This window comes from Stigmatopora nigra, chromosome 12 (genome assembly GCF_051989575.1).
Source record: "Stigmatopora nigra isolate UIUO_SnigA chromosome 12, RoL_Snig_1.1, whole genome shotgun sequence".
Classification (NCBI taxonomy): domain Eukaryota; kingdom Metazoa; phylum Chordata; class Actinopteri; order Syngnathiformes; family Syngnathidae; genus Stigmatopora; species Stigmatopora nigra.
In genome coordinates this window covers 6914399-6935614 of record NC_135519.1, presented here as the reverse complement: position 1 = coordinate 6935614, position 21216 = coordinate 6914399, and the positions used below count along the sequence as shown (strand labels likewise).

The window sequence follows — 21216 nt, the reverse complement described above, 5'->3', positions numbered from 1 at the left end:
TTTTATAGATAAGCACCTAGGAAAAATGCAAAAATAATTAAAAGGTTAGGACATTGAACTGTAGAGTACACAAATTATGGGTTGGCCATGTTGGGTTTCTGATTACCAGCAGTAGATTGATTAATCTAGTGCATGACTGATGATTTTGTCTGTTCACAGTTTCACTTTAGCTGATCTAAATGTGGCATTAAAACCGGATGACTCCTCAAAAAAATAGCTCATGGTAACAAGCAAAAGCTAAGCATGACCTCCAGTTTTGTTTGTCTGTGTGGTTTCACGGCAGTAAGTGCTAGTCTTTGACACTCTTAACTTCTTCATTGATAGAGGCAGCAGACAACAAAATGTAGCTGTCATTACAGATGTATGGTTCTGCTTTCACCTTTATGTGTGAAATTCACTGCTACATTAATTCTATATCAACATTAGTCATGTCTACAGGTAATATGTGGTCACAATGTATTGTTTGAAAAATCTTTTTTCGGGTTTTCATTCTTTTACAGTGGTTGGAATCTTATTTAAAACCCTAGTCTCAATAAGCCAGAGTTTTGGCTTATCTGCAGATACATTTGAGAGGAATCCAAAATATGTATTTGGAAAAAACCTTTCCCTGATGAACAATTCCATCCCAAATGTTACAATGACTCTGCTGTTATGAATATTATATTTCATCTGGGCAGCACCTTAAATGGAAAATAAAACAGGCGAAGAAGATAAGTAAATGATGGCTGCCCAACTTAATGATTTTTTTTAATCCCCTCAAGCTCCTGGTCACTCAGATGTGAATTGCCCTGCCTTCAGGCCCAACAAAACTGACCAACATGGTAATATGACACCGTCTTCCTGCCACTTAACTTTTCTTCTTCACCCCCCCCCCCCTCTTTTATAACTCCGCTTATCTTTCATCAAGGCCTCTCTTCATCCCTATCCCACATCTTTCACTTGTTAAGTAGTGGCAAATGTAAATGGGGCTTGTCTTTCTTCTTCACCCCGCAGACCATTGGCCTTCTTTCAGGGGTTAGATGAGTGGGAGGGAAGTACAAGTGATAGCATCACATAATTGCATTTTCATCATCCATATGTCTGGATTACCAGAAATTCTCGAAATCAGACTGATGTTTCCTCTTTTTGCTTTCAGTTCCTTATTCCTGATTTGTGGAGCTACCAATGACTGTGGTTTCATTATGAGGAAACATGGCAGTAGTAAAATGATCCGAAGATTGAGAACATGTTTGACTATTGACTTTCAGGTAAATAGGCATTTTAAGGTTTGTATGAGCTAGAGATAAAAATGAAATAGTTGTTTGATAACTTTCCAAATTGTATACAATGTGCCCCCTGCCTCAGGTTTTTTTTTTCACAGAAACTGCCCTTTGTATATACAACAGACTTTGTAAGGAGAGCCCTGATAAGTTGTGAAAGGTTTAACTACACTGTGTACTACATGGCAATTTGAGGTGACCATGGGGTGTTAATAAGATGGTTTATGCATTAATATTTTACATAGATTACATTTGGAACATTGTTGACATTATACATAATGTTTTGCGACTAACAAAAGGAACTGAAAGTTATTTGTGGTGCAGTTTAGATGTTCGATCGTATTTTAGGATGGATTGTGTCCCACCAGTCCATTTTTTTGTGTGACTAAAGTGCTACAGAAACTGTCGGTATCTGTCCAGGGGGGCGTGTCACTGTCTGGTGTCCTTATATGGAAGTGGAAGTGGAGCACCTGTGAGATGACGTCACATCTGGACGAAAGAACCTGCAGCCACTCCTCCTCCTCCTCTCAACTCGTTCACTTGGAAAAGTTACTCGCCCGACTCACAGGGTATAGTATCGACGATCGGAGAGGAAATCGCATTACTTGCTGAGGAATAACCATTTTATTTCATTGCAAGCGTTCACAAGGACGACTTTTGGCCATTTCCGGGCAGATGAGGGCCGCCACGTTCGCGGTGTGGGGAACTTTGTTCGTCACCTTTCAGGTAAGGTTCACTTCAGTTCCGTGTTCTGATATTTCAAAATGTGCTTTTGTTTAATTTAATGCCCGCATTTCTTCGTGGTGGGGGAATCTTTGGCAATCGTTTCGACGATTGATTAATGCCGATCGCGTTTTTGAATTCGCACGTTGGCCTAATGATTGAAGGTAATCGGCCAATTCATGCGCCCCCTAGGGGCCATTTTGTGTCCAACAAGGACAATTGTTTGTTCACCTTTTAAACCTTTCTAATTATTGCGTGATCGAGTTAAGTTGTACTCTTTTTTTAGTAAATTTGAAATTCTCATCAAAACAAAAGTTAACTGGCGACGTCAGTATTTGCTTAGGTTAACCAAACGATGATACGTTAAAAGGCCTCGCCCTGCTTTTTGATATTGTCTTTTGCCCTTTGGTGTCTCCACGTTTTACGTTTGATCAGCGCCAATTTGGATTCAATTTTCTTTTGTAACTTGTGCAGTTTGATTTTTATTTTATTTTACACTTACTATCTTGACGTGAAAATTGGTGGCGTTGTAGATCCATGCTTCCGGATTTTTCCACGCTTGTCAATTATTATTTTTTTTCTTCAAAAATTCTATTTACGATTTGAATCAAGTCCGATTGAGTTTCAAAATCATCTGCTTCTAAATAAATATTAAACAAATCCACACATGTATTGATGCTTTACTTTAGTCATGTCAAAAACTTGATGTTTTTATTCACATTTTTATCTCATTGACTTCCATTGACAGTGATAGACGTCCATTGCATACAAGGACAAAAATGAGCTACTAGTGATGAACTCATTTAAATACGTGTATTCTGCAACTGCCATGGTGATGGCCACTGATAGTTAATCAATGACTCATTGGGAGCCATTGATAGTGGTAGATGTCCAATTTATTTAAAGTTTATTCATTGCACCCCTCCAGTTCTAATGGATTGGACATCTACTAGTTATAAAATCAATTTAAAACCATATCATTTGCTTTACTTAGTTTAAATCTTCAGCTCATACAATGCTCACAGGCCAAACATTTTATCTCTTTTAGGCTTTGGCAGTTTTTTCTGTTGAAGAGGAATCATGTGTACCAGGATTTCAGTCAGACGTGAAGATTTTCACAGTCGCCAGAATGAAACTAGGAAAAGGCACCTTGCTGGGCAAAGGTAAGATGACTCAAAATGTTTTAAAAGCATGTAGACCATTTGTTACTTTTACACTAAGGCGAACCAGCCCAAAGTGGACGAGGAAATTTGCAAAAGATGTTTGTTTGAAACGGCTCTATAGATCCGTGTTTATCATTAGTGATACTACTAGGAAGCTAAGCAAGATCGAGTCTCAGCTTGCCTCACATAATGATCTTTTCTGCTCTCACTAATGTCCCCGAGCCTGTTTGGCAAAGCCGTTTTTTTTTTCAACCCCAATGCATGTCAACAACTGCTAAGGGAGGAGCACTCTTTACCTGACAGCACAGGATAATATCTTAAATGTTAGTGTCTGTAAGATAACTGAAAAGCAAGTGGGTCAGGCGTGTTTTTACAATTCTCAAACATTGAACAATGTAGTTCAACAATTGAGTTGTAAAGTAGATGCCAGTAAAAACAGCACAAAAAAATGACCTTCCTCATTAGTGCAGTACAATATAAAATAAGATCTTGGGCCGTTTTATATCACTATTTATACCCGTAATACATTTGAACTTTACATTCCACTTTTAAAACTGTTAGATTATCATTATCTAATTATTATTAGATAATTAATGTTAAAATTGGAACAAATCTTGTCTCCTTGGACTGGACTTGTTGGTATTTTAAGCATTTAGAGCCAATTGGCTAACTATAAAGGACATTTTCAGGCAAAATGGAATTCCATCAATGTAGCAAGTCAGTGCAAATTGGGAGCCACATGCTGGTTAAAATGTGCATTGCAGGAATAGATTCAAGATGATGAGCTAGACATGCAAAATGTTGATAAACCTTTGTTTTTTGGTTGCATTATGGTCATTTGTACTTTCCTTAAATGTGTACATATGATTCCTATATTTAACCTACAGTTTTACATCTATTAGAAGTTATTTCATATTTGCTCGCATCCATTTTAAAGGTATTGTGTTTTTTGTCTCCCTATTTTAGTGAAGTTCACAGATTGCTCAGCGCGCACAAGATTCCCTTTTAGCAGTGATGATAAACGTTTTGTGGTTCAGACTGATGGTGTGGTGAAGGTAAGATGTTTTCTCTGACAGAGTTGATGGTTTTAAACATTTTGAACACATACAACATTTAAGAGTAGTAATACATAATATAAAAGTGCTGAGTTGTCAACTTGGTGACATTTAATTGTATGGCTGTTTTACAACATCGTTTCCTCCCGTCAATCAGGTAAACAGGCCGGTTTCTCTTTGTCATGGAGAAAAGGACTTTTTGATTCACACCTGGGACTCCCAAGGACGCAAGACAAGCATTCGTGCCATTGTACGGCCTAATGGCAACCAAAATCAGAATGCCCAGTGTGATTCTGAGGTAGGTTGAAGGCTTTTTCTTTTGTTCTACTAGTAATCTGTTCCTGGACTTTACGCCCCCTTCTGTCAAGACAGAAATATGCAATGATTCTGCACGGTCTTTTTAAATGACTCCACTTCTTTATTCTCATCACTGTTATCAAAATATTTCTTTGTAATTGAGTTAAAATGATAAAGTAACTATGTACTGTCTCCTTCCCCTTTTTATAGAGTGCCAGTGATGAAGCGGTCCCCATTTTTCACTTCTCAAAGTCTACTGGAGGATTAAAGAGAAGAAAGAGAGACTGGGTTATTCCAAACATTAACATTGATGAAAATAACAGGGGACCTTACCCACTCAAAGTTTCTCAAGTAAGAATTCCACTTTTGAGCATTTGATTACTTTCCAGTATTTAGAGTAACCATAATATTTTAATTGAAAAAAATATATATAAAGTAATTGTGTATTTCTAAGCAGGCAACTTCTCCTTTCCTCCCTTTATATAGATCAGGTCCAGTGAAGACAAAATAAAAAAGATATTTTATAGTATCACTGGTCCAGGAGCTGATCAGCCTCCCGTTGGCCTTTTCACTATGGACAGAGACAGCGGTAATCTTTATATCACACAACCACTCGACAGGGAAAAGCAAGCGAGGTACATGGTAAGGATCCTCTCCCTTTTTGGAATGGTTATATTACTAGCCGTTATATTTTTGGGGGAAATATTAAGCAAACACTTTTCTCTTTGTGTGCAGTTTGATGCGTATGCTGTAGCACAAGGTTCTGGAAATGCAGAGGAGCCTATGGAAATTGTTGTCAACGTACTTGACCAGAATGACAACAAACCTGTGTTTGAGAAGGATATCTTCTTGGGAGAAGTGGCTGAGGCTTCAATAATTGGTAAGGTCAATGAATTTAGCTTGAGGAACACATTATTAATTGTTTGTTTTTTGAATGACAACTTAGACTTTCACAACTGATAGGGAATTTTGCGTTGGTAAATACCAGTATTTCTGGTGATGTGGAAACTGCTGTGATTTATTGACTAATCCCTTAGGAAATTAATTGTCATGAATTTTGATGGTCTGAGCTGTTTTAGATACATTTTTTATATGGTTTCTAATTCATTGACTGCGGTAGACTTGCAATGTACCAAGGGACATTCCTTCACCCCTCCTAGTCATGAATTGGATGCTCAGCGCAGTCCTTCCAGTTTGAAGAAACTGGATGTCTATCATTAAGCTAGACACTTGTTTTTTGCAATTTTATGTTACTTTTTTTTAATATTGGTTTTAGTTTCCATACTTTGATTTAGTATTTGTCAGGATTATAAAAATAATACATTAATGAACCTTAACAATATATAATTTCAAATATTTATCCTGTTGTTTTGAACAGTCACGCAGCGACGGTTTAAAAAGTGGTCATTTTTGTCACCTTTCATTAATAATTGCTGTCCTTTCTCACTTTACAGGTTATGAGGTCCTAAAAGTGAACGCCACCGATGCAGATCAGCCAAACAATGACAACTCTGATATCCGTTACTCTATTACGGGCCAAGATCCACCGTTACCCGTACCAAATCTTTTTGTCATCAATCCAAATACTGGAGGCATCCGAGTCAATGCGGGTGGCTTAGACAGAGAGGTGAGAACTTTGATCATTTTTTTTTATTGTTCTTTATACATTTAAAAAAAAAAAAACATCATCCAAACATTTGCCTTGGTGTTGACCCCTTTCCTGAGTCATGATTGTTTTATGTCTTTTTAACAGAAATATCCAAAGTACACATTGTCAGTACAGGCAGCAGACATGAAGGGAAATGGGCTGACTGGAAATGCTAAAGTCATTCTCACTGTAACAGATAGCAATGACAATGCTCCAGTCTTCACCAAAAGCTCGGTGAGTACCTGTTTAGTGGAGAATTGACTTGAAAAAATATCTCGACGTTTCTAATGAACCGTATTTTTAAAGAAAACAAAATCCTTGCAAAGTCTGATAAATGTAGTAGCCATTGTTCATCGAACATATTTTTATTTTCTACAGTATGAAGGCTCGGTGGAAGAAAACAGGGTGGACGTTATTGTGCTAAAAATGTCCGTACAAGATGGCGATGACCCTCATTCTCCAGCTTGGAATGCAAAGTTCAGGATTATTGATGGTGATCCTGGAAAACATTTTTCTGTGGAAACGGGAAGCAACAAGAATGAAGGAATCCTCACCACTGTCAAGGTAACAAATCAAGTGTTTTGACCGGACTTAATGGTACAATACAAATGTAGAGAAACTTGTTTAGTTAGAAAAGTTTGATACAAATTTGTAACATTTATTTCCCACCTACCAATGAATATTCTGTTTTGTGACCACAGGGTCTAGACTTTGAGAAGAGCGGCAAGCATGTTTTGCTGATTGCAGCAGAGAATGAAATTCCTTTCGCCATTCCAATGACCACCTCCACGGCCACAGTGACCATAAATGTGATCGACGTTAACGAACCTCCCATCTTTGATCCGGTGGAGAAACTTGTCGTCAAACCAGAAGACCTAGCGATTGACTCCGACGTGGTGCAGTACATTGCGTCCGACCCGGACATTGCACGCAAACAGAAAGTCATGTGAGTTGGACAACCCTTGTTCTGTTGGAATGAATGGATATTTGAGGTGGTTTTAAATGTTATGGTTATTTTTTGCAAACATTTCTAGGTACAAGGTTATTAGTGATCCAGCAGGCTGGTTGAATGTGGCCAAAGATACAGGCCTGATCACCGTGAGGAGTGAAATGGACAGAGAGTCCATCTTTGTCAAGGATGACAAATACACAGCGCTCATTGGTGCCTATGACAGTGGTACGTTGATGTTCACAATACTGCTTTTGATACTTTTAGATTAGTACATCCTACAAAAAAATGATAGCCAAAAATTTCATTGTACGCACATTTAGACAGTGATAGTTTGTTACAGTAGACATCCAATCCATTTGCCAATGCATTTGGGAGTGTTGGCAAAAGTTGAGAATAAGGCTGGATTTAAGAGAACTTTCCCCCTTTCCTGAGATCAAAGTTTGCCTTTTTATGTTCTCTAGATGAAGTCCCAGCCACAGGAACAGGCACGCTGATTATCCAGCTTGAAGATGTCAACGACAACGCACCCACAATTGTGGAACGTTCATTTACGGTACGTCTCCTTTGCTACATTTTTTCAAAAATATTTTTGAATAGAGCACAGTTCAATGAAATTGATCGTAGGAAAAGAAATGAATGCACGGGTAACACACCACCAGAAAGCTAACATGGCTTCCTTTGGCAATGATTTACAGATCGTGTAAGTCCACTGTGCTGTCGCATCACAAGAATTAACTCGCGTTTCTGTTCTTATCCCCCCAGATCTGCAACAAAGAATCTGTCCCTCAGTTGTTGTCAGTAATTGATAAAGATGGACCTGGCCACACTGCTCCATACAGAGTCTCTTTGGAGGGCGCGTCAAAGACTAACTGGACTGCTAGAATGAATGACTCAAGTATGTTGAATCCTTCCACAAATTTCCACATGAACAATGACTTTTCTCATGTCTATCAAAAATTAAATGCTCGGAATTCTGGCACACACTTTGAATTTGAATCTGGGTGCGAAAAGGAACAGTAGTGACTCAAATCCTTTGTTACAGAAACTGGAATCATCCTCAATCTGGCCACCGAGCTGCCGAGCGGCGAGTACACGGTGGTCCTTCGAGTGGGAGACAACCAGGGTTTAGAACAGGACAGCACCGTGCAGGCCAAAGTGTGCGACTGCACCGGGGAAGATGTCATCTGCAAAGGCCGTGTGGCGGGGGGCACCGACCTACCCGTTATCTTGGGCATCCTGGGTGGAGTCCTTTTGCTTCTCCGTGAGTCTGACGTTGGTCCTTGCTTGCTTCGCTGCGGTTCTCCAGTCTGCCTGCAAGGTGCTAATGTTGCTCGTTATTATTATTTTTTTTTTCAGTGCTGCTGCTGCTTCTTCTGCTGTTTGCAAGGCGGAGAAGGGGCGAAATAAAGGAGCCTTTGTTGCAGGAAGACGACATCAGGGACAACATCTACTACTATGACGAGGAAGGAGGTGGAGAAGACGATCAGGTAAACGTTGTGGGACTCAAACAAGTTACCATACAGCAGATGTACGTTGTGGTCTTTTGATCAGTGTCAGTGACGGCTTTCTGTGTACTGCAGGACTATGATCTCGGTGTACTCCACCAAGGTTTGGACAACCGTCCCGAGGTGTTCAGGAATGATGTGAAGCCAATGTACATGACGGCTCCTCAGTACCGACCTCGTCCAGCCAACCCGGAGGAAATTGGCAACTTCATTGACGATGTATGTCCAACGGTGGAAATGACCTGCATTTGTTGAGATGCTGTGGTTGATAGTTAGTTACACATTGAATTAGTGCATATGTAGAAAGTTTTTGATAGTAATTTTTTTTCTTGCTTCAAGGAGTTTTTAACCCATTGGCTGCCATTGATTGTCTGTCATGGATTTCTTGCAGAACCTGAAGGCTGCTGACAATGACCCTACAGCGCCACCTTACGACTCCCTGCTGGTGTTCGACTACGAGGGCGGCGGCTCCGACGCGGGCAGCCTGTCCACTCTGAACTCGGATAGTAGCGGAGATCAGGACTACGACCACCTGGGCGACTGGGGGCCTCGCTTCAAAAAGCTCTCGGACATGTTCGGGGGAGATGAAGATGACGACATGCTGTAAGGTACCAAAGAGCAGAATGAATTGAGAACCCCTATGAAGACGAGTGGATTGATTGTGCCTTCCTCTGACGTGTAAGTATAGACTGATGGATTCAAACGTTCAGATTATTCACGGCCCCGGCGCTAATTGAGAGACAAAGGAGGGGTTCTGGTGTTTGTCTGCGTTTGAAATATTTAGGTGCCCCTTTGGACATCCTAGGATGGTGAGAAGCCTTGTTTAGGTTGGTCATGTATTGTAAGCTCTCATTTTGTGAATATTTTTTCAATTTTGAGCCAATGTTAATTATTTCAATAGACGGTGGGACTCTAGAAATACACAACTGCAGTGGGAAAATTAAGTTAAAGCTAGCAATGACTAAGTTAATCAGCTACTTTTGAAAATGATACAGTTTTAGCTTTGGATGATGCAAATCTCAAATACCAGGAAGGAGTCACTTTTTTCCACCTGCTTATTTTGTAATAACTTTTGCTCTTGCTTAAAAAGGAATGTGTGATAACCCTTTTGTTAGATTTGGATTTTTATAAAGTTATCTTAAAACAGTTGCTGCTTTGTGACTGACTTCTTATGGGCAATTTGAAGTGCTTATAAAAAACATTCCTTTGTCTATCTGTAGAGTTTAGGGGTTCATGCCAAGACCGCACCTTTTGAGCCCTGTCAAAACAAAACGGACGTCCATCCCCATCAAAGGCAGCCAATGGGTAAAATGCACATTTTCGTTAGCCCTTCAATGGCGTATTCCATTGCGTGACGTGTCTGGAAAACAAAATACACTTTCAATGAGCAGTCAATGTAATTATCCTTGTTTAATGTTAGTTTACCTTACTTGGAGTGTAAACCTTTCCAGGGACTTGAAAACCTAGTTTCCATCAACAATGTTATGCTATCCCTAAAGAGAAAAAATAGAAGGGTGGGAACACCAAAGAGCCATGCATCCTCCTAGACAGAAGAACTTCCTTGTACCAGCCTTTAGGGACTTTGCAGACCCCTGAGACTCTTTCACACATCTGTTAGCAAGTCAGCTATCCTAAAAATCAAAACAATACAAGCAGTATTTCCTTCAAAGTTTCATTCAGTTACAACTCGGGCATCAATCTATAGGATTCGAAATTCTCACTTGCAGTAAATGTAGCTAAAGTTATTCATTAGTCGCGATGGACTTTGTGGTTGACACATCCTAGTAAAAAAGAGTGCAGTAACTCAAAACAAGTTTGACAACATTTTTGTCTTTAACAGTAGCTCCACTCTTTACTCCCACCTAAAGAATGCCCACCCTTAAGATGATTTGTGTATATAAATCCTCCAGTAAAAAAGACAATGTATAGTAAAGCTTTTGTTTAAAAGTGTTAAATAATTGCCCTAAGTAGGGTGATGCTGTTAAAAAATACAAAAATAAGTTATTTAAATATACATACTTCAATCTTTCAGCCTTAAAATGACTCCAACAATGGCCTGGCTTTGCATGTAAAAATAGAACGTCACCTCCAAATGCCATTCCTTGTTCCTCAATGTGCTTCATCCATTACCTTCCCTCTTTGTGCAGTCCTGTCATCTATTCTCTGTGCATGTTCTCCAGGAACAGATGTCTTCTGCACCCTTGCAGATTTACCGCTGCGCTGCATCAAAGCAGTCTGCTGTTGCTTGTTGTCTTGGTTCTCCCACGAGGCTTGATTTTTGCAGCTTTCTCTGGGAGTCCGGTGTTTGGTTTTAGGGAAGGTGTGGGATCCACTTTCTGTGACCCTCCAGCTGTGTTCTGACCACAGTGGTTCTGTCTGGGTAGCCTGGCTGATGGTGGCCCTCTGTAGCCGCACAGAGATCCTTTGGGCTGAGCCAGTCATCAGGGTAATGCCTTTTGTATCCCGAATAGGATGAGCTGAGGTTGTTGCAGGGAAGGTAAACACCTCGTCCTTGTCTAAAAGAAAAATGAGAATGGCAAAATCATTTTTCTTCCCTTTGTTATTCAATGGGGCCAGTGAAAATTGCAAGACAAGTACTCACCTGTGCAAGTGTTGAGGGCAGGGCTGCTGGGTAAAGAATTGTGTGCATGTCTGTCAGGGGTTGCAGACCCAAAGGAACAAGAACGCAGCAGCTTTCTGCAGGCCAAAACTAACAGCTCCCGACATTGTTTATGGCAATTGACCCCGCAGTCTGTTGATGAAAAAGTAAAAATTGCCATAAGAAAAAAAATATCTTTGTTAAAAAAACAATAATATGCAGATGTAGATGAAATATATAGTCCTATCATTTGCTAATCAGAATGTTACATATTTCCAAAGAATATAGACTTCTGCCTAAATAGCCATATTCATAACGTGGGCATATTTCTACCCTCTAATCTTTAACTTTAAACATTAAACTTTGAACCCTTTTCTTTGCAGCAAATATATCACCTTAAAATAGTTCACACATCTTACTTATATTACTAATATTATATTGTATAACAGATAATATTATATTGTATAACAGATAATACAGGGATACAGACTTTGAAAGAAAAACTTTTCATATTACCTTTGCACTTGTAGCCTTGTTTGATGATCCCCCAAAGCTGTAAAATATAAGATTAATATAAGATTCACAAGCACTGATGAGTGCACTAAATTAAAACATTGCACCTTCATTACTTTACATGCAAAAAAAAAAGAGCAGTGACAATTTACTGTTCATTCTCATATACATACAAATCCAGCGCAGTGTTCACAGAAGGTGGGCTTTAAGAATGTCATTTCCTGGAAATTATGGAGGAATCCTGGACCCATTTTACACTGGAGTAGTGGGTTTGCACGAAGGAAATATGCTATCATCTCGTCTTTACTGATCAGGCCATCTCTGTTACAAGGAAGGAGAAGGGAGTTAGTCAGGAGGGTCATTTATATAGAAACACTTTAGACAGTAGTAATGTAAGCAGTACACAATATGGCAGTGGCGTGTTGTTACGGTCTTCAAGGCCTTCTTTGCAGGCCTAAGAAATATCTGAATCACATATTATATTTTGTCCATCAATACTTATGAAGTAATTTCAAATTGTCAGTTGGCTTCCTTTCATTGCTTTCACACTTGTTGCACAATGTGAAGTGTGGTTAATTTGTGGCCTAGAGGTTGGTTCACCTAATTCCCATTTGAGAGACTCTACTGTGGACTGTGTGGCTGTGTGTCCCTTAGTTTCTGTGTCTTTGTAGTCAAGATATTCAAATGATGACAAAGGCAAGTGTAGTCACTTGGTGGCGCAGAGGTTAGTTCACTGGACTCCCATCTGGGAGACCTGGGTTCAATTCCCCGCTTGTGACACTTTTTCACTTAGTTGTTTCTGTGGACTTGAAGTCATGAGACTCAAATGATTACTAAGGAAAGTGTAGTCACTTGGTTGGCACAGAGGTTAGATCACTGGACTCCCGTCTGGGAGACCTGGGTTCGATTCTCACTGTCGTCCTTTGGTTGATCGCTACACCATGTAGGTCAGTAAATGGAATAAGAAGAAGAAAAAAAAAAGAAAAAACTTTTTACTTTATATTAAACACTTTGTCATACTTTTCAGCAAAAGGTTATATTCCGAACTGCCTTCGGCAGTTCGGAAGACAGTTGAAGGACCTGTCTGTGCGAAAGGCGTTCTCGGGTCGGCCTTCGGCCGACCCTCGACCGCTTGTTTGGTCAGTGAACCGCCGACACCGGGAAGCGAACTCACGTTCTCTCCGTGCAAAGGCGAGTGTGCAACCCACTACACCAACTCGTGCCCCACTTATACATAGGTGTTGAAACGTTTTATCCAAGGAAATGGGGTGAAACACTTAGTCATTTTTTGGACAAAATGCTTCATCCACTACTGAAGACTTATACACTTAAACACTTAGAATTAGAACTTATTCTTTTAACTGAATAATATTTGGAAAATCTTTGCCTGCACTGGGATTTGAACCCAGGACCACAGGGGTGGTAGACTGATGACTTATCCACTGGGCCACCACCCGGTGAGAGTAGGTGGTAGTACTTATACTTTTACCTCTTTCATTTACCTGAAACACTTAGTGATTTTTTTGACTAAATGTTTCATCCACCACTGAATACTTATACACTTAGACACTTAGACATTAGTACTTATTCTTTTAACTGAATAATATTGGGAAAATCTTTGCCTGCACTTGGATTTGAACCCAGGACCAAAGAGTTTGTAAACTGATGACTTATCCACTGGGCCACCATTATACAAGATTATGCAGTAGTGTGTGTTGTTTTGTCTCTTTTCACTCCCAGATCATACTTAGTACTTCATTGTATCTTCAAATGGAAAAGTTAGGTAAGCTCACTGAGCAGAGCAAAACCAGGATTTGAACCATGGTTCACAGAGGTGGAAAGCCAATGACTTATTCACTGGGCCATAGGCTCCCAAAAGTAAGTAGTAGTACCTTTTGCTTTTAATGTATAGGAATGATGACTTAGTCTTTTTTTTACTGGCAACAATAGTTCATCCACCAGTCTACCATAGCTCAGCAGGCACTGGGATTCAAACCTCACCTGCTCATTTAGCGGTCAAGTAAGCTCCCTTATACATGCAATAGTCACACTTTACTTAATGATTATTGGAAATTTTGACTACACATAGTTGTCTTTTAAGGGAAAATAATTCCATAAATCACAGAAAAAATGATCAAAAATGTCCAATTATTGATTTAAAAGGAGAAAAATAAGGGAAATATAATATACATGTATCTTCTTCATTTTAATTTGACTTTAAAACAAAGTCAACACTTATGATTCACTTTCTCGGTGCACACAGAATGCCGCAGCAGGCCAGATTTGACCCCCGGGCCGCCACTTTGACACATGTGAAGTACATTGTACTTTCAATGTGAGTTTTAATGTATGTATATGTCTGTGTGTGTATACACATGTATACACACCAGTGTTGTGCTGTCGAGGCCTTCATGACCTTCTCTGCTGGCCTAAGTAATATCTGAGTCTCAGACTGATGTTATTTATATTATATATACACATTATATTTTAATTGTATATGGTTATTTTTTTATGTTTTTTTTATGTGTCACAGCTGTAGCTGCAGTAGAGGTTTTTTAGCCATAAAATAGTTATTGAGGGTTGGATGTATCCCGACAGCTGAAGGCATTGCTAGGAAATTCACAGACCACCACTGCAATATGGTAAATGGGCTAATCAGTTTTGACCTCATTTCATAGGCCAATAATTTTGAGAATTTTTGTTGGAATGACCTCATATTCTCACAGCTTGTGTAGAAACAATTCATGTTTCTGTGTGTAATGTTTGACATTTGTATTTATCCTGGCCTTTTACTTCAAAAGAAGAGGCATTTTGCATATTAGTGTGTGCTCGGACTCATTCACCCAAGATGGTGCAGATTGCCTGCCTTCACAAATTTTGCAAAGAAGGCACCAATTACAAAACAAATTAAGACTTGGTACCCATGTGTGTGCATTGTGATACAAAAAGAAAATGTACAATAGGTACTGCACTGTTATTTAGAACATTTCATTGTACATGTACTTGCATTGCTGATGGATATTCAGGTTCATATGATATTGACTCATTAAGTCAGAATGTGGTGTGATATTCAGTCACTAACTCTTAAGACTCTAAAAATGCAGATTTGAAATGGTACTCACTGATCCTTGTCCAAAACGCAGAACGAGTCAAGGAAGGGAAAGTTAGCGGCGATGTTTTCAAAGTCTTCTTGGGAAATATAACCATCATGGTCGGGGTCATAATTCCTGAACACTGACTGTTGGTAGACAAGTCGAGAGAAAATGGAGTCACTCTGACATGGTTTCACACTTAACTTTATCTAGCAGAGTGAGCACTCACATCCACCACTTTCCTGATGTGTTTATTGACCACGGAGGGATCTGGTTTGGTGGTGACACCCAAGGCCCAATCCAGTGGTACAAGAGGCTTATTGGAAGTTGTAGGAGAAGTGGGCTGCAAGAGGACATGGACAAAAGACTTCTGTCATACTCAAATGATTCAAAGGGTGGAAGATATTTAATAATTACTGTTATGATTTGGAGAAGGTTTTTACGAATGAAGAAAAATTGAACAATAATCAAGGGTGTCAAACTCGTGCTTTTGCAGGCTATTTCATGGCTAGAATTAAACGATATCAGCCACAATTCACTATTAGACCTACAGGGTATTCCAGCATATTTGACCTCATTTCGTAGGGCAATTATTTAGAGAATTTTCTTCGTTGGAATGACCTCAAATTTTCACAGCTTGTGTAGAAACAATTCAAGTTTCTGTGTGTAATCTATGTTTCTTCAAAAGATGAGGCATTTTTGCATGTTAGAGTATGCTCAGACTCAGTTTACAAGGAAACTTACCAGCGATTTTGGATTCCGAGGTTCCCTGAGCAACGACAACTCGTAAATCTCATCCTCGGTGTAGTAAAGATCTAAAGAAAGCTGGAAATGTTTGGGGTAATCGGCATGTGCAGATTTTTTTCATCCAAAAGTATCAAATATATGTGTCCAGTTGAGCAAGACATAAGTACTGCCTCACCGTTAGCAGGTAGATGAGGTCCATATTGGGCTCCACTTGGGCCACACTGCTCTGCAATGACTCTAGCTCATTGAAGGTGGCGTAGAGCTGCTGCATTTTCACTAAGTTCACCTTATTACTGCCTGCCACCCAGTCAGGGAAGACCACATGCATGGCTATGAGGTCTTTCAGGTGGACACCCAGGATGGGGATTTTAAAGCCTTGACAGTCGTTAAAGGCCTTGCGGTAGATAGAGTAGTTATTGTTGGAAGAAACCAATTCTGTCATCTCACGCCACATCTGGGTTTGGATTCAAGCCGTTTAGCCAAAGAGCAAAGGACCGAATAAGTGACGATCATGTCCAAGTTTGGAGATCAGAGCCATTCATTTACCTTCACTACATCCATAGATAGATAGGATTGCGTCTCCTTCAGGCGAGAAATGGAACTGTGACTGAGTCCTCCCACCACTGCCATTAAAGTGTTGAAGTTCTGCAGCTGTAGAAGTTTCTAATAGGATGAAGACTTTTGTTGTAAATTAGCCCCTGGATTAATTATCATGCCTTTATAATTCACTGATACACTCTAACCAATTGCTAGTTGTTAATAAGACAGCCACATCTTTCAGGAGAACTTACCTGAGCAACATGGATGTATTTAGTGATCACTTCTGCCCTGGTTGGAGGTGTCAGCTTGCTTAACACCATGAGTTGGACCCACTGGGAAACTCCGTTGAAGAGAGCAATGGAGCGTTCCAGTGTGGGATTGTCCACCAGGCAACCGTGGATCACGTAGCTCTTATAATCAGGAAACTGGAGACAGAAACCAAAGTAGTCAAGCACAATTAGTCAATTGCAATGGAAAAATGTTGGAAAATAAGGCAAAGAAATGTACTTACCGATATCCTCCTGATGGACTTAAACTCCAAATAAGTCATGTGTTCCGCCAGCTCCATGGCTTCCAGGTGGTCAAACAAGAGTGAAGCTTTTCCTTTCTTCACGTGCTTTTTACGCTGCGTCAATTTCCGCATCCAATCATACGATGGGCTGCAGAAAGCATTCATCGTGAGAGAAATAGGGGGTAGCGGTTGGCTTAAATGTGGAAATGTCATGCTGATGAGTCTTCAAAAATAGATGAGGCCCCAAAAATTGGTTGAAGTAATGATTCAATCATTTTCATCTTTGTGCATCTTTCAGTTGTAACTTTAGGTCTTAAAATGAGTATAAAAAAGGCAAGGTGGCCTAATGTCATGCATTTTGATTAAAACGTTGAAATTATTGCCCAGCACTAATAAAAACTATGGTTTAGCAGGTACAGGTACATTTCTCTCTGCAAGTCATATCGTAAAATGTCCATCTGACTTACATGGTAGAAATGTCAATAAGCTTGAAATGCTCCTCACAACTGAGCCTTTCTGCAACTTCTCGGAATTCCTCTGTTATCCTAATCAGACCCAAGTCCAGGTTGAACTCTGCAGGGAATGCCCCTATCCAGTACCTAGACACATTATACGATATGATATTACACATCTGTGACTTTGTGATCATTCTTGAAACAGTGTGTGATTGACATGTCTTACCTCATCAAGTAACAAATCTTTAGTCTGGTTTTCTGGCAGTCATCATCTTTGCAGTCACGGTACGTATCATTTAGTCAAGGTTTTGTTGTTGTTGAATTGTTTTTTTTAATGTCACATAGTTAACAATTTCACAAGCAAGATGGCATGTCTATTGCCGCCAATGGCAGCCAACATGTTCGTAAGGATATATCATCAGCAGTTTTCCAGCCAGTTCCGAAGATGTAACATACCAGCGATGCATCAACAGAAGAATACGAGGGAGGTTGGACTGCAGCTCTCCGTTGTCATCTGTGAAGACAAAATGCCAAGTCATTGAATTGCAATTTTTGGTCATAACTCAAAAGGACTCCCTGTAATATAAGAGAAGCATCAACACTTTAAATGTCATTGTGCATCACTCACCAAATGCATTGATGCATTCATTTAAGAGAGCATCAAGAGAAGCCGCTTTTCCCAATGTTGAAGATCCCATGTTGATTGGCCAGTAGAAGGACAAAGGTCAGAGTTCTACACCAATCTGCTCTGTTTCTGCTGAATACACACGTGTTATCACTTGCTATCTTTCAAATACATACTGTAAAACTTTACAGGTTACGTGAACAATATCTACCTTTAAATTATTTTTTTAAAATACATAACCTCATAAAAAAACTGGTGTTAACATATATTAAGTAGAGCACAATGTTAACATTTTGGACTACATGACTAAAAATGTGATGTCCACAAATGTTGAGGCCAGATTCAAATTATTATTGCAATATTTTAATAGTAAATGCATGTTTATTTCCTAGTTTGTGTGCTCAAACAGTTTAGTCATTAAAAAAAGTGTCATCACTAGCCTCAAAGAGCAGCTCTGAAATATCTTTGTCATTACTCTGATAGGAAGATGAAAATCTTTCTTCTCGCTCTTACTTTCACTGCCTTTTATTGCTCGACTGCACGTTACAGTCAGCTGTGCCCCTTAGCATGACTTGTTCTCTGCCAAGTTACAATGGGTCACTGTGTCCCTGCCTCTGATTTGCAGATGCATCATAATGTGTGTTTGTTTATGTGCTGTCTAGCTTCCAAGCACACTGATCAAACAGTCTTGAAAAAGAAAAAGCAGAGCCTTGACACATGTCAAAATCTATTTTAAGCCTTCATTTTCCAAAACAAGAGTGGAAAACTTGACACTGACTTGCAACTCATTCACATTGCATTGACCAGTGTGTTATTGATAAAAGAAGTCAACACAAACAGCTGCTCCTGAAATCTTGCATGCAATTGAAAACAGGAAGCAAGGTCACCATTCACACTAAACGTGCCATACACTCAGACCTCCAGTGGAAATAAGTTAATGGCACTTACCCAGTGAAAAGCAGAATATGAAGAAACTATCCGTCCCAGCGAGACCGGCAAACTGTGGACGACATTTGAACAAACGCTGATTAGAGGAGTGTGTACAATATGACCTCCTCTTCCTCTTGTTAGTAAACACAACGACCCTGAGCAGCGGGATCTCTGCCATGTGACCACCCACCAACTCGCTCACGCGCATGCACACACACTCTCACACACACATATAGTGGCTGGTACATTGCATTGACTGACATTGTAAAAAATAAACCCATTCATTCACTACAAAATTCCAAAAGAAAGACCAGCATTTCAGCACAAAACAGAAAGATAACATAAATCGGAGGCCTTGTGAATATGCTGTGTGTGGCTCCATTTTTTTTAACTAGGTCTACAATGTCTTATATGTCTTATGTCTGTCTTGCTACTGCAACCAAAAAAATTCCCGAATACGGGATAAAATAAAGTTTTAACCTCACTTAGTGTACAATAAGTTGTAGTAATATTGGTGCTGTAGCTTCAAGATTATAATCACTATATTCATGAATATTTACAATTAATAGAATAGAGCATACAAAGTACAATGAAATTAAACCCCAAACCAAAGACTTGAATATTATCAATTTTGCATCATAAGTTGCTAACAATTAACACTTTAAGACATCGGTCACCATCATTCATATTCATGACAGGTGTCATGTCACAAATTACAAAAAGCATTCAGATAAACTGTAATAGCTCTCTCATACTAACAGATTAGAGATAGAATAAACATAAATCTCTCACATCACACTGCACATACCTCATTTATGATTTGGCCGTTGATTATTTAAACCGCAAAAATTCAAGATTTGGAATATTCCTGGTCTGTGAAAGCCTTCAAAAGTCTGCACCACCATTGCGGGCGGCTTCACATTCATTTGACACGGTTCCCATTTCACAACATGTTTGTCCATATGGCCATGAGACTTCCTACTATTGTTTGCCCAACTTAGTTTTCCTGCCTGCGTGAATTGGCTTGCCCCAATGGGCGCTAAATTTAGGCAAGGTGGGGTGGAAAAGCCAAGCAGGAAATGTACAAAACCTGCATCCAAAATATGTTGTGGTCCTATCAAATTGATGCTACTTTGACCGCACTAATGAATGTTCCAAATGAGCAAAACATTATGAGTGACTCATTCTTCCCTAATGCTTCTTCAATTTGTTATTCCGCTCACTTCCCAAGCTGAGGGCTTATTGAACGTGTTTGCTCATGTGTCCATTGTTTTAAATTGGTGTGAGAGGGTCAGCCCATCCCATATTCCTCTGTGATGACGTTGTTTGCATTGTTTTGTCTCTATGGGCTTCTAAAAATGTCTGCCCGAAACAAAAAAAACACACTGACCGCACATCCTGCTGCCTGGCCGCACAAAATGAACACAGGCCCAACATTTATTGTTTTGTTCTTTCAAAAGGGGGTTAGGAGATTGGTCGCCCGGTGTTCGTGCGTTTGCCCAGGACAGTGGTGTCATTGATGGCTTTTCTCGATATTTGGAGTGTGAAATGCTAGTTTTTTCCTAAATGTTTCCAGTTATTGACTAGAAATCAGTTCAGGATGGATCCCACCATGAACCCAATGAGGAATGGGGAGATGGATAGGTTGAATAGACATCAAGGGTGGAAAAATATGTTTTAAGTGGGCATGTTTTGGACACACTGAGTCAAAAGTTTTGAAAGTCTTTCTCACTCAGCTAGATAGTGAAAGGTTGTGACCGTGAATTTAGGATCAAATTGAATTGACAATTATTTTGATATTTGACGAACAATTGAGACATTTAATAGCAAATGTCTCATTTATTTGAGGAAAATTTGGTACTAGTATTTATTTTTTACTATGAAAAAACTGAATCTGAAAATATTTTATGTATTTATTTATATTTGTCTAAAAAATGTATTTCTTGGTCCTCAATATTGAACTGAAACTACTAAAACTTTGATTACATTTTATTTGAGTTAGAAACATGAAGTGAATACATATAATTCACTTTAGTGTCCCACACAAAAGGGTGTTGTGGGCCAGATTCATGCTACAAATAATATAATTTCTATTAAGATTCTTAAAACAACTCCACCACAAAAATGGACAAGTAGCATAAGAGTTACCAAGAGTAGTAATGTAAAGGGAAGACTTACCCTTCACTGAGCCACGCCAACTGTTATGCATCCCATAATCCCGCGATGCTCGCAGAGTCAAAAATATGGCATTATATGAGGAGCTGAACTCCATGCAGCAACTTCCATGTGCACACCCTCTCCGTCTGTCCATCTGTCTGTCACACTTGGCATCTATTAATAGATTGTCGGTTGAGTGGGGAACAAAGGTTAGTTAGTTGCTGGACAGCGACAATACTGGCGTGGAGCACCCAGATCATGGAAACCCACATATTTACATTCGGCTGCCTTTGACGACTCTGGACGTCCAATCCATTTTGATAGAGAACAGATGGCAGGACCTTCCAATCGTTGCCAACCCTCCCAGTCATAATGGATTGTACATCTAGCACCGCCCATGGTACAGCAAGGTGAGCATTTGCAGATGTCTTCCCAGTTTAACTCC

At 39.6% G+C, this 21216-nt stretch overlaps 2 protein-coding genes across 10 annotated transcripts; one reads left to right on the top strand and one right to left on the bottom strand.

Annotated features, from left to right (window-relative positions):
- The first annotated feature begins 1698 nt into the window (after positions 1-1698).
- On the top strand, positions 1699-9748 carry LOC144205176 (cadherin-1-like). Of its 2 annotated transcripts, XM_077729354.1 has the most exons (19): positions 1699-1828; positions 1899-1985; positions 3031-3145; positions 4112-4200; positions 4358-4498; positions 4708-4848; positions 4984-5139; positions 5233-5377; positions 5952-6124; positions 6251-6379; positions 6524-6709; positions 6847-7091; positions 7180-7322; positions 7559-7650; positions 7860-7992; positions 8140-8358; positions 8454-8584; positions 8678-8821; positions 8994-9748. In XM_077729354.1, exons 2-19 carry the CDS (start codon positions 1935-1937, stop codon positions 9207-9209), a joined length of 2649 nt encoding a protein of 882 aa, XP_077585480.1. In that variant the 5' UTR covers positions 1699-1828; positions 1899-1934; the 3' UTR covers positions 9210-9748. The 2 variants fall into 2 exon arrangements, with proteins under 2 accessions (XP_077585480.1, XP_077585479.1); XM_077729353.1 differs by having other exon boundaries at positions 1776-1985.
- rasgrp3 (RAS guanyl releasing protein 3 (calcium and DAG-regulated)) lies at positions 8964-21055 on the bottom strand. Of its 8 annotated transcripts, none has more exons than XR_013328025.1 (18): positions 19423-19623; positions 18633-18684; positions 17688-17813; positions 17474-17573; positions 17286-17348; positions 17072-17203; positions 16605-16752; positions 16345-16518; positions 16100-16216; positions 15729-16007; positions 15551-15631; positions 15036-15149; positions 14837-14952; positions 11888-12035; positions 11718-11754; positions 11205-11354; positions 10028-11118; positions 8964-9962 (listed from the first exon to the last, which is right to left on the bottom strand). XR_013328025.1 is itself a non-coding variant. In XM_077729359.1 (17 exons), the coding sequence occupies exons 3-17, from the start codon at positions 17755-17757 to the stop codon at positions 10712-10714; spliced, it is 2136 nt and encodes a 711-aa protein (XP_077585485.1). In that variant the 5' UTR covers positions 17758-17816; positions 18633-18684; positions 20793-21055; the 3' UTR covers positions 9989-10711. The 8 variants fall into 8 exon arrangements, 6 of the variants coding, with proteins under 6 accessions (XP_077585485.1, XP_077585484.1, XP_077585486.1 ...); XR_013328026.1 differs by having other exon boundaries at positions 10033-11118; XM_077729359.1 differs by lacking the exons at positions 8964-9962; positions 19423-19623 and adding an exon at positions 20793-21055 and having other exon boundaries at positions 9989-11118; positions 17688-17816.
- Between the last annotated feature and the right edge of the window lie 161 nt (positions 21056-21216).